This window comes from Rana temporaria, chromosome 12 (assembly GCF_905171775.1).
Source record: "Rana temporaria chromosome 12, aRanTem1.1, whole genome shotgun sequence".
In the NCBI taxonomy this organism is placed as follows: domain Eukaryota; kingdom Metazoa; phylum Chordata; class Amphibia; order Anura; family Ranidae; genus Rana; species Rana temporaria.
Window position 1 is genome coordinate 24,568,673 of NC_053500.1, and position 22,326 is coordinate 24,590,998.

Below are 22,326 nucleotides of genomic sequence, written 5' to 3' on the forward strand. Positions count from 1 at the left end.
ATCGTATTTCCGTGGAATTTTGTGCGAAGAGCGTTGGCCGTGAACTTGTTCTGCATACAGACAGCAGAACTTTTGCAGCCAACATACACTAAACGATGTGGCTTTTCTGCTCTTTAGCGCCACCCTTTGGGCAACTTCTGCTAATTTTGTCTTATGGTTAGCATTGGTTTGGAGCATGCGTGTTTGTACTTTGGATTTTAGTCCGACTGACTTGTGTACACACAATCGGATAATCCGGACGGACATTTGTTGTCGGACAATTTGAGAGCATGCACAGCCAACATTTGTTGTTAGAAATTCCGACAACAATTGTCCGATGGAGCGTACAGACGGTTGGATTATCCAACAAAACCCTTCCATCACACAATCGTTGTTGGAATATCCGATCTTGGTGTATTTAACATTCGATCCCTTTATGGATCGACCTCTTGGCTGACCATATGACTGGCCAGCACTGGAAACATGCATGGCTTTTAGGAGTGGTCAACAGCTTTAGTTTCCATGTATTGTTGCAATTCATCAGCAGAGAATACAATAGATTAGTCGTGAATATCCCCCTGCTCATAAGTTAACATGGTCTAATAGCTTAAATGTTGCCGTCAGTGAAGGTTTCCTTTACCCGTCTCCAACACTCCGGCAGCCAATACCAGCACGCCCACTGACAGCCTGTGTGGGCGTGCAGAATTCAGCAGGTGTGCAGGTTTTGTTGGAAACTTCTCATTCACAGGTAACTAAAAACAGCACTGTTTATAGATGGATTAAATGAAATAACTACCCTGAGGTCTGCGTGTACCACAATGAATGAATGGTTATACAGCAGCCAAGTAAAATTAGGTAATACGAGTATACAGGAGAGGGTGTGAATACCAAGGCCTCTCCTGTAGGACACAAATTACATCACAGAAAAATACTATTCAGTAACAATAGAGCTGAGATTTCACCCCACGACTGGACTCCTCACACTGCAGGTAGTCGGACTCGGTGTCGTTCATGACAAGCCCTTGCAGGGAGCCGTCGCGGTTAAGATCGGCCAGGTGGAAGCCTTGTGCAAAGTCATTTTCAGACGCCAGGAGGATCTGACTCCAGGAAGAGGTATCCAGTTTGCCCGCAGTCCCTCCATATTCATCGGGCAAGATGGCCTTTGGCACGTTGCTGTGGAGAGAGCTCAAGTCCGACCCGTGCAGGAAAAACTGAACAGAAAACGGGACAAGATTAGTTGGGTTTAGAATATGCGAGCGAAATATACAGAACTTTAAATTAATGAAAATTCATTTGAAGCAAACATGAAAAGTACCCAAATCTGCCTTTATACAAACCCAATGCCAAAAAAGTTGCTACATAAAAACCGAATTGCAATGATTTGCAAAATCTCATAACCCCACATTTTATTCACAATAGAAACCATATATAGGTCCGGATTTACATACATCGGCGCATATTTATGCAGGCGTAGCATATCCAATATACGCTACACCGACGCAGCGCACAGAGGCAAGCACTGGATTCACAAAGCACTCGCTCTTAAAGATACGCTGGATTTCCTTGGCGTAAACCAGCGTAGGTGGAAGTGGGCGTAAGCCATGGTAAGGAGACGTGACCCCATGCAAATGATGGGCCAAGCGCCATAGAAGTAGTTAAAATGAACGGCGCATTCGCCGTCCCGTGGCCGCATCCCAGTGCGCATGCTCAGAATCACGTCGAAACAACTGCCCAAGATACGTCGAATCACTGCCTACGACGTGAACATAACCTACGCCTAGTCATATTCACGTACAACGTAAACGACAAAAGATACGACGGCTTGTGTTCCCTGGTCCATACCTTTGCATGAGTTGTGCCTCCTATATGAGGAATAACTTTACGACTTACGCAAACTGCGTATATTATGCGCCGGGTGCAAGTACGTTCGTGAATCGACGCATCTCCCTCATTTGCATATGTGCATAGAAAATCAATGGGAGCAGCAAAAATGTGCCCAGCGTAAATATGTGCGCATGATACGACGGCGTAGGCAAGTTACGTCGGTCGTAGGAAGCCTATTTTTAGGCGTATCTCAGATTGTGGGCACGGCGCACAGATACGACGGCGCATAGTTACACTTACGCGGCGTATCTCGAGATACGTCGGCGTAAGTGCTTTGTGAATCCGGGCCAAAATGTTTAACCACTTGCCTACCGGGCACTTTCACTCCCTTCCTGTCCAGGCCAATTTTCAGCGATGTCACACTTTGAATGACAATTGCACGGTCATGCAACACTGCCAAAAAAATAAAATTGTATGACCTATAGAGATTTCTTTTTTTTTTTTTACCACTGGGTTTTTTATTTTTTACTAGACAAACGGTAAAAAAAAGGATTGAAAATTTACAAAAAAAAAAAAAGTTTTGCTTAGTTTCTGTTATAAAAGTTTGTAAATAAGTAATTTTTCTCCTTCACTGATGGGCAGCACTTATGGACACTGGTAGACATCACTGATGGGCACTGTTGGAGCTGCACTAATAAGGACACTGATGATCAGTGCCCTGATTGTCAGTGCGGATGTCCCTGCTGAGCAATGCCGCTTACCTTCTCACCTCTCCTCAAACGCTGTCAGCGTGAGGAGAGGAATGCCGATAACTGGCATTTTTTGTTTACGCAGTGATCAGCTGTGATTGGACACAACTGATCACATGATAAAGAGCTTACGTCAGAGGCTCTTTACCGTGATCAGTGATGCCTTGTGTCCCAAGGACACAGCGCACCACCAATCGCCGCGCTCCCACGGCGAGAATGGGAGGACTTCATATGACATGCTCCCACCAGTAGATTATTTTACTATGCGGTGGGTGGAAGCAGGTAAACTGAGGGGAAAAAAAAGGTACAATTTTAAGAAAAGAGCATTTGGAAATCGGGCAACTTGGTACTAACAAGGAAGAGCTGGAAGAACAACTAATTAGGTTAACTGGCAAAAAGGTCAGCGACATGATTGGGTATAAAAAGAGCATCTCAACTCCAGTCAGAGTGTCTCAGAAACAAAGATGGACAGAGGTTTACAAATCTGAAAAGCTGCGTACAAAATTGTCGACTAACTTTAAAATAATGTTCCTTACAGTGGATGTAAACCCTCCATACACCCAGTGAAGTGAACAGCCTCAGATGATACACAGAGATGAGAAAAAATCTCCCTGCATAAGTTTTACATGTATATCTGCTGTCTTCACATTTATATACTGTTCAGAAAGTTCAGATTGTGTTAAGAAATTTTTCTCTTCCTGTTTAATACAGAGTGTGATGTCTGGGCATACAGCCAAGATAGCCAACATTGCTGATTGGAGGAAAGGCACACACCCCCTCTCATCATAGGCAGAGACTCTCAGAGGTGTTTTGCAACAGGGCCAGCTCCCTGTTAATTTATAGCAACCTCCCTAGACAAAAAAATAGTTGCTTGGAGGTCACTGGCTTCAGCCATTTAAAAAGCTGACTTGGAACAAGTATGTACATCAGGAGAGTCAGAATTCAAATCAGAATATTCGATCTGCATGCTTGCTCCATGAAATGTCTGAAGCCACTGGTTCACCAGGATAGCCAAGGAGCTAGAAATTCCAGTAGGAGGGACCAGCAATGGCACATTTCACTACAGGCTTTCTTAAATCCATATGAACTGTCGGGATCTGTGTAGGAACCATCTGCTGCTGTATATAAAGCAAAGTCAGAACTCGTATAGCGATACATTCAGAGAGCGCTTACCCGCTTCACGATCTTCTCTTTCAAAAACGGCCTCAATATCGCAAAAATCCCTTTGAATATTCTCGGTTCGTTGATGATATTGACGGCTTTTATTCTGATCGGAAACCCATCCTAAGTGAAAGACAGAAGAAGATCAGATGATCGACAAAGAAATGCCTCTATTGTTTACGAAACCGCCCTGCAAGTTTCAGAAGGCACTTGATTTTGCGACAGGTCCCCTTTAAAAAACAGTCACAGGAAGTGACATCACATTATGTGAACTGATACAAAAAAAATATGCATATATTCATCAGAAATTCAATGCAAAAGTCCAAAGATGAGGTACCCCAGTGGCGACGTCTTACGACAAAACGTATGTCGGGCGGAGGAAGAAGTGGTGCCATCAGCACCCTGGACAATTTTGTACATGAATACTTGTGTGTTTTTCAGCTCTATAAGTACATGTCTTTAATTAAATGCTTTAAAACAGACATTGCGCAATGAGGATCCCTTCCTTTGCTTTTCACTTACCATACCCTATTGGAATGGTCGGGAGTACTTTAATAGTGAAGTGCCATTTGGAAGTGACATCACATTATGTGAAGTGATAATAAAATATGCATATATTTATCAAAAATATTGTGCGAAAGTCCAAAGATGAGGTACCCCAGAGACGACGTCTCTTGCGACGAAACGTATCTCGGACGGAGGAAGAAGCGGTGACGTCAGCGTGCACGCCAGGACTCCGGATGATTTTGTACATGAATGCTTGTGGTTTTTAGCATTGTAAGTAGATGTATTAAATAAATGCTTTTAACGGACATTGTGCAATGAGGATCTATTCCTTCTCTTTTTACTTGCCATACCGTATTGGAATGATCGGGAGTACTTTAATGGTGAAGTGCCATTTGGCGAGGGATACTGCAATGAGTGTTCAAGGCAATGGATTATCTGTATGGACTTTCCTGCTGGGAGATACTTCCTACACCCACAGTGAGGGGTACTCCCCAAGAGCGAGGTCAGACCTATACAGAGTCTCGCCTTCTGGTAGGAGGCCAATTATTTGTCTTGGCGTGGGGCATGTTTTGGTGGTCAGCATACTGAACATGTGCACTATTTGATCGCTAGATTTCAAGTGAATATTCCTGGGGATTCTATACTTCATCTTTGGACTCCAACAGTATATAATGAGTTTAGAAATAGAGAAATGCAGGGGCGGACTGACAACTCATGGGGCCCCCCGGGAAATAGGAGATTATGGGGCCACACACAGTATACACATACACAGACACACACACACACACACACACACACATATACAGTATACACAGACACACAGTATACATATACACAGAATACACATACACACACTGAAAGGGTACTAGAGAGGCTGGGCAACTACAATCTTGGGATTTTTTTTAAAACACAGATTTTTACATACTGTCCCTGGTTTTACTGAGGCTGGCAACCCTGATGGGGCCCCCTAGTGGCATGGGGCCCTCGGGCAGTGCCCGAGTGCCCAAATGGTCAGTCCGCCCATGGAGAAATGTTAGCTAATGCATTACAATTTAATTACACTCATTCGATTTTAGACGACTAAAATGTACTATAATGATTTATAGCTAGATTCAGAAAGGGCGTCCTAACTTTGCGGCGGCGTAGTGTATCGTGTTTACACTACGCCGCCGTAAGTTAGCGAGGCAAGTACATGATTCACAAAGTACTTGCCTGCTAAGTTACGGCGGCGTAGCCTAAAGCGGGCGGGCGTAAGGGCGCCTAATTCAAAATAGGTTGAGGGGGCGTGTTTTATGTTAATTTGGTTTGACCTGACGTGATTGACGTTTTTTTTTGGAACGGCGCATGCGCCGTCCGCCTACATATCCCAGTGTTCATTGCGGCAACGTACGCCGCACGGGCCTATTGGTTTCGACGTGGACGTAAATGACGTAAATCCCTATTCACGGACGACTTACGCAAACGACGTAACATTTTCGAATTTCGACGCGGGAACGACGGCCATACTTAACATTACTATTCCAGCTATTTGTAACTTTAGGCCTGATAATGCGTTACATAAATGGCGTATCTGTACTGCGTCGGCCGGGCGTACGTTCGTGAATAGGCGTATCTAGTGATTTACATATTCTACGCCGACCGCAATGGAAGCGCCACCTAGCGGCCAGCCAAAATATTTCACCCTAAGATACTACGGCGCAAGCCATCGTATCTTAGATAGGTTTAAGTGTATCTCAGTTTGAGCATACACTTAAACATAGGTCGGCGCAGATTCCGAGTTAGGTCGGCGTATCTACTGATACACCGGCCTAACTCTTACTGAATCTAGTTATGTGTACACTAAATATGACAAACAATTGCAGAAGACTAAAATGGGACTAAAACTAAAATGCCATTTTCGTCCGAAGACTAAGACTAAAACTAAATCGAAATTTGCTGCCAAAATAAATTAAACACTGCACCCAATAGCATTGTCCCAATACAAAAAGTGCACTCTAATCGAAAGAAAAGAAAGAAAGTATTACCGCCAGCCAATTTCTTTTCATACCTGCAGAATCCCAATCACTTTTTTGGCTATAAAGGGTCCAAAATGGGAAGCCTGAGACAAGCCCACCCCTCCGTAATCAGCCAGGATGACAATTCCGTTCACTTGTGTCTCTTCCGACTCCACCAGTTTCTCCAGGGACAGGTACATGGCACGAACGTTTTCTGTGATTGGATAGTCCCGGGGGTTCCAGCGGCCTGATGGCGAGAAAATTAAATAATGAGCGATAAGAAATGTAAAGCGCAGGGAAATGGAATGGTATACAGTACTGTGCAAAAGTTGTAGGCGGGTGTGAAGAAATGCTGTAAAATAACAATGCTTTTAAAAATTTATATTTAAAATTCTTTATTTACAAAATGCAAAAATGAATGAACAAAAAAAAAATCTAAATCAAATCAATCTTTGGTGACTACATCAGTTCTTACACTTGCAGCCCCCCGTCGGCAGCGGCAATCGGGTCTGTTCTTTGCCTGGGTATGGAGACGAGTGAGGGCCCCCACCCATCGCCATATCATTGCAGGGTGGAAGCAACGTCAAAACGTCACTTCCGCCCAATGTTCTTAAAGGGATTTTTTTTTTTTATGCATTGCATTTTAGTGTAAATATGAGATCTTTTTGACCCCAGATCTCATATTTAAGAGGACATGTCATCCCTTATTTCTATTACAAGGGATGTTTACATTCCTTGTAATAGGAATAATAAAAATGACCCAAATACATTTTTTATTTTTTTAAAAAAAGGGTCAAAATATTATTTTTTGTAAAAAAAAAAAAAAATAATAATAATAATAATAAATAATAATAAAAATAAATAATAATAAATAATAAGAAAAATATATATATATATAGGTTCCTAACCAGTGACTACACATGCATATAGTGATAATGTCTCTCACCCGGGCGAATGCAGACAACACGCCTCCCCTCTTTGTCGCTATGAGGCAGGACGGTAAGGAAGCCAGAATCCAGCACCGGCTTTACCACAGATGGTCTCAGGTCCGTAAAAAGCTCAGGCCAGCCTTTCCGGCAGCTATAGTAGTTGACCAGGAGCTGTAGGGCCCGATCATAGTCAAACTTGCGGGCCCTGAGGAAACGGAGGAGGAAGGCATCATCCACTCTGGTCCTGAGGTTTGGATAGTCCTTCCATATCATGTCCCGGAGAGCCTGGACGTCACGTAGTCTCCATTCCGGCTTTTCCTGAAGCTCCTCCCTGGCCTTCTGGATGAGTTCAGGAGTCAGAGAGCACACGTAGTTCTCCTGGAGGGTCGAGTCAACCTCCAAAGAAGTGGACAAAGAAGAACTTCCTAGTGAGGGCTCATTGTCTTGTGCCATTGAATAAGAGGCCGCTGTCAACGACAAGAAGGGCTGGTCAGACTTCCACAAGAACAGAAAAATAAAGCTTACCACTTACAGATACATCTATTCAACTTCATCCACACTAGACGTTGTTTACCTTCAAGTCTAAACGCAGACAAAAACTTTTAAGCTTAGAATTAAGTAGGGAAGGAATGGATCCTAGGTCAACTTTTCATTGCCATCTAAGTTCTCATTTTAGAGATTTCTTCTCCTTTCATACATAGGTGGAAGATGTCAGGCAGAACAGGAGGTCAGGGAAGACCTTCCTACTTCCTTTCTACATGATGGGGGTCAGGGAAGGCCTTCCCACTTCCTCTCTACATGATGGGGGTCAGGGAAGGCCTTCCCACTTCCTCTCTACATGATGGGGGTCAGGGAAGGCCTTCCCACTTCCTCTCTACATGATGGGGGTCAGGCAGAGCAGGTGGTCATGGAAGACCTTCCTACTTCCTCTCTACATGATGGGGGTCAGGCAGAACAGGAGGTCAGGGAAGACCTTCCCACTTCCTCGCTACATGATGGGAGTCAGGCAGAACAGGAGGTCAGGGAAGACCTTCCCACTTCCTCGCTACATGATGGGAGTCAGGCAGAACAGGAGGTCAGGAAGACCTACCCACTTCCTCGCTACATGATGGGGGTCAGGCAAAATAGGAGGTCAGGAAAGACCTTCCCTACTTCCTCTCTACATGATGGGGTTAAGGCAGAATAGGAGGTCAGGGAAGACCCTCCTACTTCCTCTCTACATAATGGGTGTCAGGCAGAACAGGAGGTCAGGGAAGACCTTCCTACTTCCTCTCTACATGATGGGTGTCAGGGAAGGCCTTCCCACTTCCTCGCTACATGATGGGGGTCAGGCAGAACAGGAGGTCAGGGAAGACCTTCCTACTTCCTCTCTACATGATGGGGGTCATGGAAGACCTTCCTACTTCCTCTCTACATGATGGGGGTCAGGCAGAATAGGAGGTCAGGGAAGACCCTCCTACTTCCTCTCTACATGATGGGGGTCAAGGAAGGCCTTCCTACTTCCTCTCTACATGATGGGGGTCAGGCAGAACAAGAGGTCATGGAAGACCATCCCATTTCCTCTCTACATGATGGGGGTCAGGCAGAACAGGAGGTCATGAAAGACCTTCCCATTTCCTCTCTACATGATGGGGGTCAGGCAGAACAGGAGGTCATGGAAGACCTTCCCATTTCCTCTCTACATGATGGGGGTCAGGCAGAACAGGAGGTCAGGGAAGACCTTCCTACTTCCTCTCTACATGATAGGTGTCAGGGAAGGCCTTCCCACTTCCTTGCTACATGATGGGGGTCAGGCAGAACAGGAGGTCATGGAAGACCTTCCTACTTCCTCTCTACATGATGGGTTTCAGGCAGAACAGGAGGTCAGGGAAGACCTCCTCACTTACTGGCAAGGAAAGTCAGACACAACAGGGAGTAAAAAGAAATCCTCACTATAAAAGACACACCTAGTAAGCAGGAGAGATGTGTAGGGAAGCTGGAACTGGTCATTTTAATCACCCAACTGTCCATTTTGTATTGAATTGCAGCCATTTTAAGAAAGGGTGTACAACCACTTTAACTTTGGATAGTAAAACGTTTATTTTTTCTGCCAGTACATACCCTATACAGCCCACTTCCTCTTTCTTGTCTGGCCTAGGCGTATGACATCATGCACAGCTCTCTCACTCAGGTGAGTTTCCCAGGAAGAGAGGGGAGGGGGGGAGGCAAGTCATAAGAGGGCCAATGAGAGCTGGAGATGTGCCTCTGTAAATCCAGGAAGTAAAACAGGCAGCAGCTTCAGCTGCCCACAGTTAAAATGGCTGCAGCCAGACTCAGTGGAGGGAGATTTCTGCAGTATATTTAGCAAGTACAGAATATATCATGACTGTAATGTCATAGTCATTGTAGGGATGGGAGGAGAACATCTGAATGGATCATCCTGGGTGTTGGTAAAACTTCTTACTCCAGCAGATCAAAATCTGACTGTCTAGGGCCAACAAATAATCTTCCCAGGCATCCACCCCACACACCCCATAATAACATGAGCTGAGAAATTCAACCGGTTCCAACATCAAAGAGCGGGATGAAGCTTGTATCGAGTCACGCAATGCGGAGCCAATAAAAGAAAACAGGTCACAGCGACCTGCATAGAGCCTTTAATTATAGAGGACGACGAGCGAGGTCTGTGGGTGGCAGGCTGCATGAAGAAGCTCTGAGCTTCAGTGGTGAGGAGGAGGAGGCTGTATACCCAACTACTGAATCTAAAGAGAACCTGAACTGTAATAAATACAAACCCTGGAGCATAGGTGTGCGCAGCCTATTGCATTAGGGTAAGCACCCCATATTTGCATGTGTATATACCAGTATACTGATGGTGTCAGTAGGGCAGTGGACAGTGTCAGTAGTTTTTTATTTTTATTATATATTTACTTTATTTCTGTGCGTTAGTGCACGTTTAACGTTGTATATTTCAGTGTGTTATGTGCCGTTTAATGCTGTATTTTTCTGTGCGTTAGTGCAGGTTTAACGCAGTATATTTCTGTGCATTACTGCATGTTTAACGCAGTATATTCCAGTGTGTTACTGCACGTTTAATGCAGCATATTTCTGTGCGTTAGTGCACATTTAACGTTGTATATTTCAGTGTGTTATGTGCCGTTTAATGCTGTATTTTTCTGTGCGTTAGTGCAGGTTTAACGCAGTATATTTCTGTGCATTACTGCATGTTTAACGCAGTATATTCCAGTGTGTTACTGCACATTTAATGCAGCATATTTCTGTGCGTTAGTGCACATTTAAAGCGGATGTGCCATGGGAAAAAAATATTAAAAGCCAGCAGCTACAAATACTGCAGCTGCTGACTTTTAATATTAGGACACTTACCTGTCCTGGAGTCCAGCGCCGATCGCAGCAGAGGACGAGCGATCGCTCGTCTCTCTGCTGCTCCCCCCGCCATCCACGCTGAGGGAACCAGGAAGTGAAGCGCTGCAGCTTCACTGCCCGGTTCCCTACGGCGCATGCGCGAGTCGCGCCGCGCCCGCCGATTGGCTCCCGCTGTGTGCTGGGAGCCGAGTGTTCCCAGCACACAACGAGGGGGGTGACGGGATGTGACGGAATGCCCGTCTTTTGCCCGTGAATGCCGGGCCGGAAGTGGGTGCAAATACCTGTCTTTAGACAGGTATCTGCACCCCCCTCCCCCTGAAAGGTGTCAAATGTGACACCGGAGGGGGGGGGGGTTCCGATCAGCGGGACTCCACTTTAGGGTGGAGAACCGCTTTAACGTTGTATATTTCAGTGTGTTATGTGCCGTTTAATGCTGTATTTTTCTGTGCGTTAGTGCAGGTTTAACGCAGTATATTTGGCACACCCTGTGCGCACGCCTATGCCCTGGAGGAGGGTAGGGGAGGTAGGTGCCCATCCTTGGTTCTTCCAAGAAGGTTTTATTGGATTTTCCGACTTGTTTAACCCCTTCATACTGACGTAACACAAATATGCGGCCCCCGCTAGACGAGGCTTTTTTTCCGTTGGGGCCTCATATTTGCGTATCTCTCCAAGCTTGTGCTGGGAGCGCGCAGCACGACACACTTCCAGCACAGAGAGCGAGGTCTCACCATGAGCCCCGTACTAACGATTGGGACCCGGGATGCGAGACTCTGGGTCACCTGATTGCTGCGATAGCCTCTGATTGGCTATCATAGTGATTGGTCACTGTGAAGCCCACCCCCTGTGTTGTCTCTCTCTGTGAATGGAGGAGAGAGAGACACACGTTTCTCTCCCTGCAGAATAATAAATTAAACATTTATAATATTATTAATAATAATATATTTTTTTTTAAATGATAAAATAAAAGGGTTTGATCAAGGTCAGTGCCAGAGTTAGGCCTCTTTCACACTGGGGCGGGAGGTGCGGTGGCGGTATAGCGCCGCTATTTTTAGTGGCGCTATACCATCGGAATTGACATGGAATTGTGGTGGTTTTCGGCCACTAGCGGTGCGGTTTTAACCCCGAAAAAGGGTTAATACTGGCGGAAATGCGCCTCTGCAGAGGCGTATAGCCGCGGTGTCCCATCGTTTTCAATGGGAAGGAGCGGTAAACACACCGCTCCTCTCACCGCTCCAAAGATGCTGCTGGCAGGACTTTTGGAGCGGTCCCGCCAGCGCGTTGCCACAGTGTAAAAGCACTCGGGCTTTCACACAGAAACTACAGGGCAGGAGTTTTTCAGGCGGTATTTAGGCGCTATTTTTAGCGATCAACTACCTGAAAAACTCCTCAGTGTGAAAGGGGTCTTATGCGGCGTACACTCTATCATTTTTCGGCATGAAAAAAAACGTTGTTTTTAAAAAATGTCATAAAATGATCGTGTGTGGGCTTCACATAATTTTTCGGACATGCTGCATTTTTTAACGACGTTTTTAAACTATGTCGTTTTTCGGATTGTAAAAAAATGATCATGTGTGGGCTAAAACGACGTTAAAAACCCGCGCATGCTCAGAAGCTTGTTATGAGACGGGAGCGCTCGTTCTGGTAAAACTACCGTTCATAATGGAGTAAGCACATTCATCACGCTGTAACAGACAGAAAAGCGTGAATCGTCTTTTACTAACACGGAATCAGATAAAGCAGCCCCAAGGGTGGTGCCATCCGAATGGAACTTCCCCTTTATAGTGCCGTCGTACGTGTTGTACGTCACCGCGCTTTGCTAGAGCATTTTTTTAAAACAATGGTGTGTGGGCAACGTCGTTTTAATGATGAAGTTGGAAAAACGTTGTTTTTTCTACATGCCGAAAAATGATCGTGTGTACGCGGCATCAGTGTTTGGGTCAGGCAGGGTCAAATGGCAATATTTGTTTTTGCCAGAATTTATTTATTATTATTTAGTATCAGTGTGTTTTAGGTAGGATAAATAAGAAATAAAATAAAGCAGAAAAATGCGCCCTATTGTTTTTGGGCTGTACTACGTGTACAACTAACATACACATATGTGATACAGGAGAATTTATTTGGGTTGTTCTTTGGTGGTAGGTTATGGTAGTACCAAGAAATACACCGCTAAAAATGTAAAAAAAATAATAGTATTTATTTATTTTTTACTATTTTGGGCCAGTTTTCCTTTGATAAAATAAATAAATAAATAAATAAAATAAAATTAATAATAATAAAAACCTAGATCAAGGTTTAATCTAGGTCAGTGCCAGAGATGGTGTTTGGGTCAAGGTCAGGCAGGGTCAAATTGGCAATATTTGTTTTTGGCAGAAGTATTATATTTTTTTATAAATTAGTATCAGTGTCGGTGTGTTTTGGGCAGGATAAAAAAAGAAGAAAATGCAATATCACTGCAATCGTCATGAACAGGGGGCAAAAAAAAACGCATGTTAATGCTGTATACAGTGTAAGGCCTCTTGTACACTGCAGCTTGAAAAAGCTCAGTACAGCTTTTTTTTTTTTTACTGAACTAAAATACAACCCATTAATTGTAATGTGCCTGTGCACACAGGTGTGTAAACAAGCGCCGTGTATTCTTCAGTTAAAAAAAAAAAAAAAAAAAAAAAAACGACAGTTTTGGTCAATAATTTACGTGGCATTTGTGCGCAAATTCACACAGATTTGTCCATTGACATTGTCAATGCGAGAACTAGCTACCGCGCATGTGCGAAAATGTGCACGACTTTGCACGAAAATACATAAAAAAAAAAAAAAGTAGATGCATCGTGTGCAAGAGGCCTTAAAGCGGGAGTTCACCCAATTATGTTTTTTTTTATGTTTTCCCCTTAGGCCCCCGTACTCACGACCAAACATGTCTGCTGAAACTGGTCCGCGGACCAGTTTCAGCAGACATGTTTGGCCGTGTGTAGGCCCGAGCAGACCATTTTCGGGCGGATCGGACAGGTGTACCTGTCCGCCCGACATGTACGGTCGTCTATACAGACCTACCGTACATGTCCGGCCGCCCGCCATCCCTCGCATGCGTCGAATGACTTCGACGCATGCGTGGAAGCATTTAAAAGGCAGGCCCGCCCACGTCGCCGCGTCATTGTCGCGGCGGCACCGCAGACACGCCCCGCGTATTGTTTACGCGCGGAATTCTGTTCGATGGTGTGTACAGCCATCGAACAGAAGTCTCCGGGCAGACATGTCCGATGAAAACGGTCTGCGGACCGTTTTCATCGGACATGTCTGCTCGTGAGTACAAGGCCCAAGGTGGATGCTCGTTTTGTCTAGGGGAATCGGCTATTTGTATTAAAATATGAGCTGTACTTACCGTTTTCGAGATGCATCTTCTTCCGTCGCTTCCGGGTATGGGTCTTCGGGAGCGGGCGTTCCTTCTTGATTGACAGTCTTCCGAGAGGCTTCCGACGGTCGCATCCATCGCGTCACTCGTAGCCGAAAGAAGCCGAACGTCGGTGCGGCTCTATACTGCGCCTGCGCACCGACATTCGGCTTCTTTCGGAAAATCGTGACGCGATGGATGCGACCGTCGGAAGCCTCTCGGAAGACTGTCAATCAAGAAGGAACGCCCGCTCCCGAAGACCCATACCCGGAAGCGACGGAGAAGATGCATCTCGTAAACGGTAAGTACGGATCATATTTTAAAACAACTAGCCGATTCCCCTAGACAAAACGAGCAGGAATCTAAGGGGAAAAAGTGTCATGTGCGGGTGAACCTCCGCTTTAAGCCGTGTCAAGCATTTTTAAAGCGGGGGTTCACCCTATCGACGGGAAAAAAAAAAACAGTATGCCTGTCCCGAATTTTTTCCCCCCATACTCACCTTGTAGTCGTCCATCGAAGATACCGGGGAATGGGCGTGCCTCTGGAGACGGAGGATGATTGACGGCCGGCTCTGGCGCGTCACGCTTCTCCGGAAATAGCCGAAATAGGCTTGGTCTTCACGACGCGTGCGCATAGCCTGTGCGCAGGCGCCGTGAAGAGCCGAGACCTACTCCGGCTGTCTTCGGGGAGAGTGACGTGCCAGGGCCGGCCGTCAATCATCCTCCCTCTCCATAGGCACGCCCATTCCCCGCGGGAGCCGAAATCTACGATGGACGACTACAAGGTGAGTACGGGGTTAAAAAAAATCGGGACAGGCATACTGTAGCTCGCGCTACAATGCCTGTCTCGATGGTAAAATGTGTCGGGGGGGGGGGGGGGGGGTGAACTACCGCTTTAAGTAGTAGAATTGGACTCGAAAATGGAAAATAGAAGGACAGAGAAATGCAGGTAAATGCGCATTGAACGCCAACGCAAAACACTTCTAAAAAAGGGTTTTTACTGATGTTTTTTCCTGGTGTCGGCACTGGCTTTGCAGCTGGCTTTTTGTTTTTTTAATGCCCTGTGTGCATAAGGCCTTAAAAGCAGGGGTCTCAAACTGGCGGTCCTCCAGCTGTTGCGAAACTACAAGTCCCATGAGGCATTGCAAGGCTAACAGTTACAAGCACGACTCCCACAGGCAGAGGCACTATGGGACTTGTAGTTTCGCAACAGCTGGAGGGCCACCAGTTTTAGACCCTTGCTAAAGAGTCCGCAGAAAGGGGTACAGGACTCTAATATACTTTCCTGCAGTAGCAATGCTGGGGGGGGGGGGTGTAGGTAGAGCAATAGTGAGCTATTCTCCGTTCACACTGGAGGTGGTGTGAATTCACACCACATCCAAAACGCAATCTGTTCACGCAAACTGATTGCGGGGTGCATGTTAACGACACCCCACAAAACGGTTTGCAAGACCCAGTGCAATTTGCAGAATCGCACCGCATAAGTGTGCGCAGTCACTCATGCAATCAGATTGTGGCGCGGACAAAAAAAAAGGGGTCCTGCATGAGTTTGGTGCGATTTGATCCATACAAATCCATGGCTCAATCGCACCCCAGAGACGCCGCATGTAATGCAATGCGATTCCTGTGAGAATTCCATGAAGTGTCCGGCACCGCTTCAGTGTGAACCCGGGCTCAAGAATTTCAGCACATTACTGTCACACCCCCCTCTCCCACAACCGCTATGACACACACGAGGGCAACCATTGGGGGTTTGCTGGCGTTAAAATTAACCAATCAAATTTCATTGAATACAAAGACTAAAGCCTCATACACACGATCGGATTATCCGACGGGAATTGACAGAAAATCCGACCAATTGTACGCTCCGTTGGACAATTGTTTTTGGATTTTTCGTGGACAAACGTGGGATAGCACGCTTTAAAATTGCCCGCCAACAAATGTGTGATGTCGGATTTTCCGCGGACAAATGTTGGACAGCCAGGCTTCAATATTGCCCGCCAACAATTGTGTGTTGTCGGATTATCTGATCATGTGTCCATCAGACAAAACTCCCAAGTACAAACACGCATGCTCAGAAGCAACGCTCACCATAACACAACATTAGCAGAAGTTGTCCAAAGGGTGGCGCTAAAGAGCTGAAAAACATTGTATGTCATGTTTGTTGGCCGACAATTCTTTGCTGTTTGTATGCAAGACAAGTTCCTGGCCAACGCCCTTCAGACAAAAGTCCTATGCTTTGTCCGCTGAAAATTCGATTGTGTGAGGCTTAACCACTTCCTGACGGCCGTACGACTTTGTACGGCCGCAGGGTGGCTCTAAATCTCCAAGAGGCCGGCTTTTTACGGCCTCCGCTCCTCTTGGCCACTGGGGGGCGCGCTTGCCCGCCGCATCACTGAGATGCCGATGCGCATGCCTGGCGGCCACGATGTCCGCTAGGCACCCGCGATTGGCGGTTACAGAGACAAGGACGTGGATCTGTGTTTGTAAACACACAGATCCACGTCCTGTCAGGGAGAGAGGAGACCGATCTGTGTCCCTTGTACATAGAGACACAGATCGGTCACCTCCCCCAGTCAGTCACCTCCCCCACAGTTAGAAACACTATGCAGGGTACACATTTAACCCCTTCCTCACCCCCTAGTGTTAACCCCTTCAATGCCAGTCACATTTATACAGTAATTAGTGCATATTTATAGCACTGATCGCTGTATAAATGTGAATGGTGCCAAAAACGTGTCAAAAGTGTCCGCCGTAATGTCGCAGTCCCAATAAAAATCGCAGATCGCCGCCATTACTAGTAAAAAAAAATAATAAAAAAAAATAATTCTGTCCCCTATTTTGTAGGAAAGACAAGAAATTCCTTTTTAAAATCAATTTCTTAGGATACGCAGCATTTAAGAACACTGAACATCATCCAGTTGGGGTTTACCTCCTACTCTAAAGCCCGTCGGGTGTCATTTCTTCGTAGGATCCCAGGAGTTGTTTTCTGACAATTGGTTTTTATTGTGACAGGCGGTACAATGGAGGCGACGGCAGACAGCGCAGATGATGACAGCGGCGTGGTTTCCTACAACGGCTTTCCTGACACAACACTTCCTGCAAATAGCAACGCTGTCATTTCAACCGTCACCGCGGCACGACCATTACTCACCCGGCGCTCCGCAGACATGACGGGGCGACTCAACCACATCCACCAGCACAGCCGTCATTTAAAGGGTCACTCCACACAAAATGCAGATTTTATCTGCCTTATCCTGGAGAGTGAAACCTTCTATATGTACATTTGTAGAATCTCATCCTTCTATGACTTCCAATATACGTTATACACACTATATATTTACACTTGGGGGGGGGGGGGGGGGTTGATTTACAGTTCATCCATTCTAACTGCTTGTAAATATGTTCTGTGGAAACGGGCAAAATCAGGCTATACCAGGGCTCGACAAATCCCGGTCGCCATGGCGACTAGAAATAGCGTCCTGGCGGCTTTTTTTTTTTTGTGAAGTCCCCAGCTCTTCCTTGTGTGAGCTGGCACCATCTGGTGGTGAGCCGTTGGTATTACAAGTTATTACCACCAGATGTGTAAGCTGGCGCCATCTGGTGGTGGCCGTTGGTATTACGAGTTAAGCATTACAAGTTAAACAGCAATTCTAATGCCATTTTTCACTATTTTCACTGCCATCTTCTTCCCTCTAATTAGAACCCCCAAACATTATATATATTTTTTATCCCAACACCCTAGAGAATAAAACGGCGATCGTTGCAATACTTTCTGTCACACCGTATTTGCGCAGCGGTCTTACAAGCGCACTTTTTTGGGAAGAAATTACACTTTTTTAAATTAAAAAATAAGACAACGGTAAAGTTATCCCCATTTTTTTAAATATTATGAAAGATAATGTTACGCCGAGTAAATTGATACCCAACATGTCACGCTTCAAAATTGCGTCCACTCGTGGAATACCAACAAACTTTTACCCTTTAAAATCTTCATAGGCGACGTTTAAAAAAATCGACAGGTTGCATGTTTTGAGTTACAGAGGAGGTCCAGAGCTAGAATTATTGCTCTCGCTCTACCAATCGCGGCGATACCTCACATGTGTGGTTTGAACACCGTTTACATATGCGGGCGCTGCTCATGTATGCGTTTGCTTCTGCGCGCAAGCTCGTCGGGACGGGGTGCGTTTTCTGGCTCCTAACTTTTTTAGCTGGCTCCTAGATTCCAAGCAAATTTGTCAAACCCTGGGCTATACATTCTCTGCAGATCGAGTGAGGGTTATTCACTGGGGGGGGGGGGGGGTGAACCCATCCTGAAAAAGAAAAAAACAAACATTTTGGCCACCAGATGGCAGCGAGTATCATGAGAATTAAGTTTACTCCTCAGCTCCATCTGGTGGCCATAATGCATTATTTTCCCTGCTTTTTTTTTTTTAACCTCTTGACGACCGAGTACGTCCCTGGGACGTCCTCGGGTTTGTGCAGCGATATCTGAATGATTCCTGCAGCTACAGGCATCATTCAGATATCGCCGTCTTCAGCTGCCGATTCTGTGCACGATAAGAATGATCAAAGCGGCGATTCCGCCGCTTGATCGTTCTTATAGGCAGCGGGAGGGGACGTCCCGCCGCCATCCGGTGCTTCTCCGGGCTCTCCTGTGCCATCGGGGGCCCGGAGAGCGAATCGGTGGGTGCTGCTGGAAAGCATAGAGATGACTGGTGACCAGATGGTCACCAGTCATCTATGACCGTCGGAGGCCTGGGCGCGACGTTATGACGTCACGCCCGGTACCCGGAAGTAAACAAAGCCGCAATCGTGGCTGTCGGCATGTGATCGGTGATTTTTTTTTCACCAATTTCATGCTTGTAAGCCTGGAGGAGAGATGTGGGGTCTTATTGACCACACATCTCTCCATAAAGAGGACCTGTCACACTGATTCCTATTACAAGTGATAAAAAAAAAAAAAGTGCAAAAATAAAAAAAATTCAAAACGCCCCTGTCCCCGTTATCTCGCGCGCAGAAGCAAACACGCATGCAGGTCCCGCCCACATATGTAAACGCTGTTCAAACCCCACATGTGAGGTATCGTTGCGTGCGTTAGAGTGTGTGCAACAATTCTAGCACCTAGACCTCCTCTGAAACTCGAAAATAGTAACCTGTAAAAAACGTTAAAGTGTCACCTATGGAGATTTTTAAGTATCAAAGTTTGGCGCCATTCCATGTGTGCGCAATTTTAAAAAACGTAACATGTTGGGTATCTATTTACTTGGCGTGACATCATCTTTCACATTATACAAAAAAATTGGGCTAACTTTACTGTTTTGTTATTTTTTAATTCATGAAACCGGTTTTTTTTCCCCCAAAAAAAGGCGTTTGAAAAATTATTCCGCAAATACCGTGCAAGAAAAAAAAAGTTGTGATGACCGCCATTTTATTCCCTAGGGCAGGGGTTGACAAATTTGCTTGGAATCTAGGAGCCAGGTAAAAAAGTTAGGAGCCAGAAAACGCGCCCCGTCCCGACGAGCTTGCGCGCAGAAAGCGAACACATACGTGAGCAGCGCCCGCATATGTAAATGGTGTTCAAACCACACATGTGAGGTATCGCCGCGATTGGTAGAGCGAGAGCAATAATTCTAGCCCTAGACCTCCTCTGTAACTCAAAACATGCAACCTGTAGATTTTTTTTAAACGTCACCTATGAAGATTGTAAAGTGTAAAAGTTTGTCTGCATTCCACGAGCGGACGCAATTTTGAAGCGTGACATGTTGGGTATGAATTTACTCGGCGTAACATTATCTTTCATAATATTAAAAAAAAAATGGGGATAACTTTACTATTGTCTTATTTTTTAATTAAAAAAAGTGTAATTTTTTCACCAAAAAAGTGCGCTTGTAAGACCGCTGCGCAAATACGGCATGACAGAAAGTATTGCAACGTTTGCCATTTTATTCTCTAGGGTGTTAGGATAAAAAATATATATAATGTTTGGGGGTTCTAATTAGAGGGAAGAAGATGGCAGTGAAAATAGTGAAAAATGACATTAGAATTGCTGTTTAACTTGTAATGCTTAACTTGTAATACCAACGGCTCACCACCAGATGGCCCCAGCTCAAAAAAAAAAAAAAAAAAAAAAACAATTTTTTTTTTTATTTTTTTTTTGTCCCCCCTTCCAAGCCAAGTCGCCAGGGCCCCATTTCTAGTCGCCATGGCGACCTGGCGCCCGGGATTTGTCGAGCCCTGCCCTAGGGTGTCTGCTAAAAAAAAATATATATATATAAAAATATTTACAAAAATGTGAGGGTGTACTTACTTTTGTCCGCACAACACGCGTGTACGCAGCGTCTACATATGCATGCAATGACATTTCCACAGAACAAACTAATATATACATACACGCAGGGGGGTAGATTCAGGAAGCAATTACGCTGCGTATCCATAGATACGCAGCGTAATTGCTAAGTAGCGCCGGCGTATCGACTTTTCTGTATTCAGAAAGCTCGATACGCCGACTGTAGCCTAAGATATGACTGGCATAAGGTTCTTATGCCGTCGTATTTTAGGCTGCATTCTGACACAGGCCGCTAGGTGGCGTTCCCGTAGTTGTCAGCGTAGAGTATGCAAATTGCCGATTCACAAACGCACGCGCGCCCTGCGGTCGTGTTTTACGTCGTTTGCGTTCGCCGCTTTCGTCGTAAGGCTACTCCTGCTATTAGGAGGCGCAGCCAATGGCAAGTATACACGTCGTTCCCGCGTCTCAAATTTCCAAATTTACGTAGTTTGCGTAAGTGAAACGTGAATGGCGATGGACGCCGTTCATGCCGAAGCAAATGACGTCCTTGCGACGTCATTTACCGTAATGCATGTCGGGAAATTTTCCAACGAAGCATGTGCAGTACGTTCGGCGCGGGAACGCGGCTAATTTAAATGATCCACGCCCCCTACGGGATCATTTAAATTACGCGCGCTTACGCCGGCCCCTTTTACGAAACGCCGCCGCAAATTACGGAGCAAATGCTTCGTGAATGAAGCGTAGCTCCAGTAATTTACGGAGGCGTAGCGCAAAAACGGTACGCTGCGCCGCCGTAGCAGTGCGCTCCCCTACCTGAATCTACCCCAGTGTCTGCACAACAAGCGCGTACGCACCGCTCGCACAACCTGCGTGTAAACACCGCGCGCACAACACGCGTGTGCACATCGCCCGTGTGTACGCACTGCCCGCACACAACACGCGTGTGCGCAATGTCCACATATCATGCATCATACATAATGCAATGGCATTTCCACAGAACAAAATATATACATACGCAAAATGTCCACACAATATGCGTGTAAACACTGCTCGCACAAAACGCGTGTACGCAATGTCCTCATATCATGCATGCAATGACATTTCCACAGAACAAAACTAATAGACACGTAATGTCTACACAGCACGCGTGAACGCACTGCCCACACAAAACACGCGTGTACGCAATGTCCACATATCATGCATGCAATGACATTTCCACAGAACTAATATATACAGACACACAATGTCCACACATCATGCGTGTATACACCACCCGCGTGTTTGCACCCCCCACACAACACGCGCGTACGCATCGCCCACACACAACACGCGTGTACGCAATGTCCACATATCATGCATGCAATGAAATTTCCACAGAATATATACAGACACACAATGTCCACACAGCACACGTGTACACACCACCCACACAAAACACGCGTGTACGCAATGTCCACATATCATGCATGCAATGTTCATGGAACATACATTCCCATAGAACAAACTGATACATTGTACATAGATCACACATATGCACAGTGATCACACACTGTCCATGGACGAGACATAAACAGAGGACATTTCCATAGAACAAACCGATACATTGTCTATAGGCCGCCCATTATAATGACATTTCCCCTATAGATCACACACATAGACCATCCAAGTACCTGCACCCCCCATAACCCCCGAGTGGTATCACCAATACAGAGGCGGAAGGCACCATTTACCTGCAGGACGGGGGAGGAGTCCGTGTCATCAGGCGGTGTAGGTCAGCCCTCCAGCACCCCCCTGTCTCTCTCTGCACAGACTCTCACCTGCACGCCCATCTGACAGGTCACGTGTGCGCGGCTCAGGCTACCACCCACCTGGACGGCGTACACTGCAAGTGCACTGAGCGGGGCGCGCGTTATCCCCCGCCTACTACGTGCGCGCACCTGTTTACGTTCTCAGGCTGCCTTAGAGGCGGCTACCAGCAGAGGGCGCTCTGCTCACCACCCAGTTCTGCTAAGTGATATTATTAATGTACAAAGTAGTATGGGGGTTCCTGACACTGGAAGGTGAACTGCAACATAAGATTTGTATATGTTACCCATGGCAACCTGAGGGCCTTATATGACAACTGTACATGGTACCCATAGCAGCCT

The 22,326-nt window shown here is 45.9% G+C and overlaps 1 protein-coding gene across 1 annotated transcript; it reads right to left on the bottom strand.

The window, feature by feature from the left end:
• Positions 1-732: 732 nt before the first annotated feature.
• Positions 733-22,086, bottom strand: TTPAL (alpha tocopherol transfer protein like). Its single transcript, XM_040330131.1, has 5 exons — positions 21,910-22,086; positions 7,161-7,610; positions 6,268-6,461; positions 3,726-3,836; positions 733-1,190 (listed from the first exon to the last, which is right to left on the bottom strand). Exons 2-5 carry the CDS (start codon positions 7,594-7,596, stop codon positions 915-917), a joined length of 1,017 nt encoding a protein of 338 aa, XP_040186065.1. The 5' UTR covers positions 7,597-7,610; positions 21,910-22,086; the 3' UTR covers positions 733-914.
• Positions 22,087-22,326: the final 240 nt, after the last annotated feature.

What these genes read in the sequence shown, in the direction of transcription:
- TTPAL (XM_040330131.1), bottom strand. Translation starts at nt 7,596, where the DNA reads ATGGCACAAGACAATGAGCCCTCACTAGGAAGTTCTTCTTTGTCCACT. An exon ending in AAGTGATTGGGATTCTGCAG is followed by an intron (nt 3,837 to 6,267) that starts GTATGAAAAGAA and finishes TCTTTCACTTAG; the next exon opens with GATGGGTTTCCGATCAGAAT. An exon ending in AAGAGAAGATCGTGAAGCGG is followed by an intron (nt 1,191 to 3,725) that starts GTAAGCGCTCTC and finishes TTTTCTGTTCAG; the next exon opens with TTTTTCCTGCACGGGTCGGA.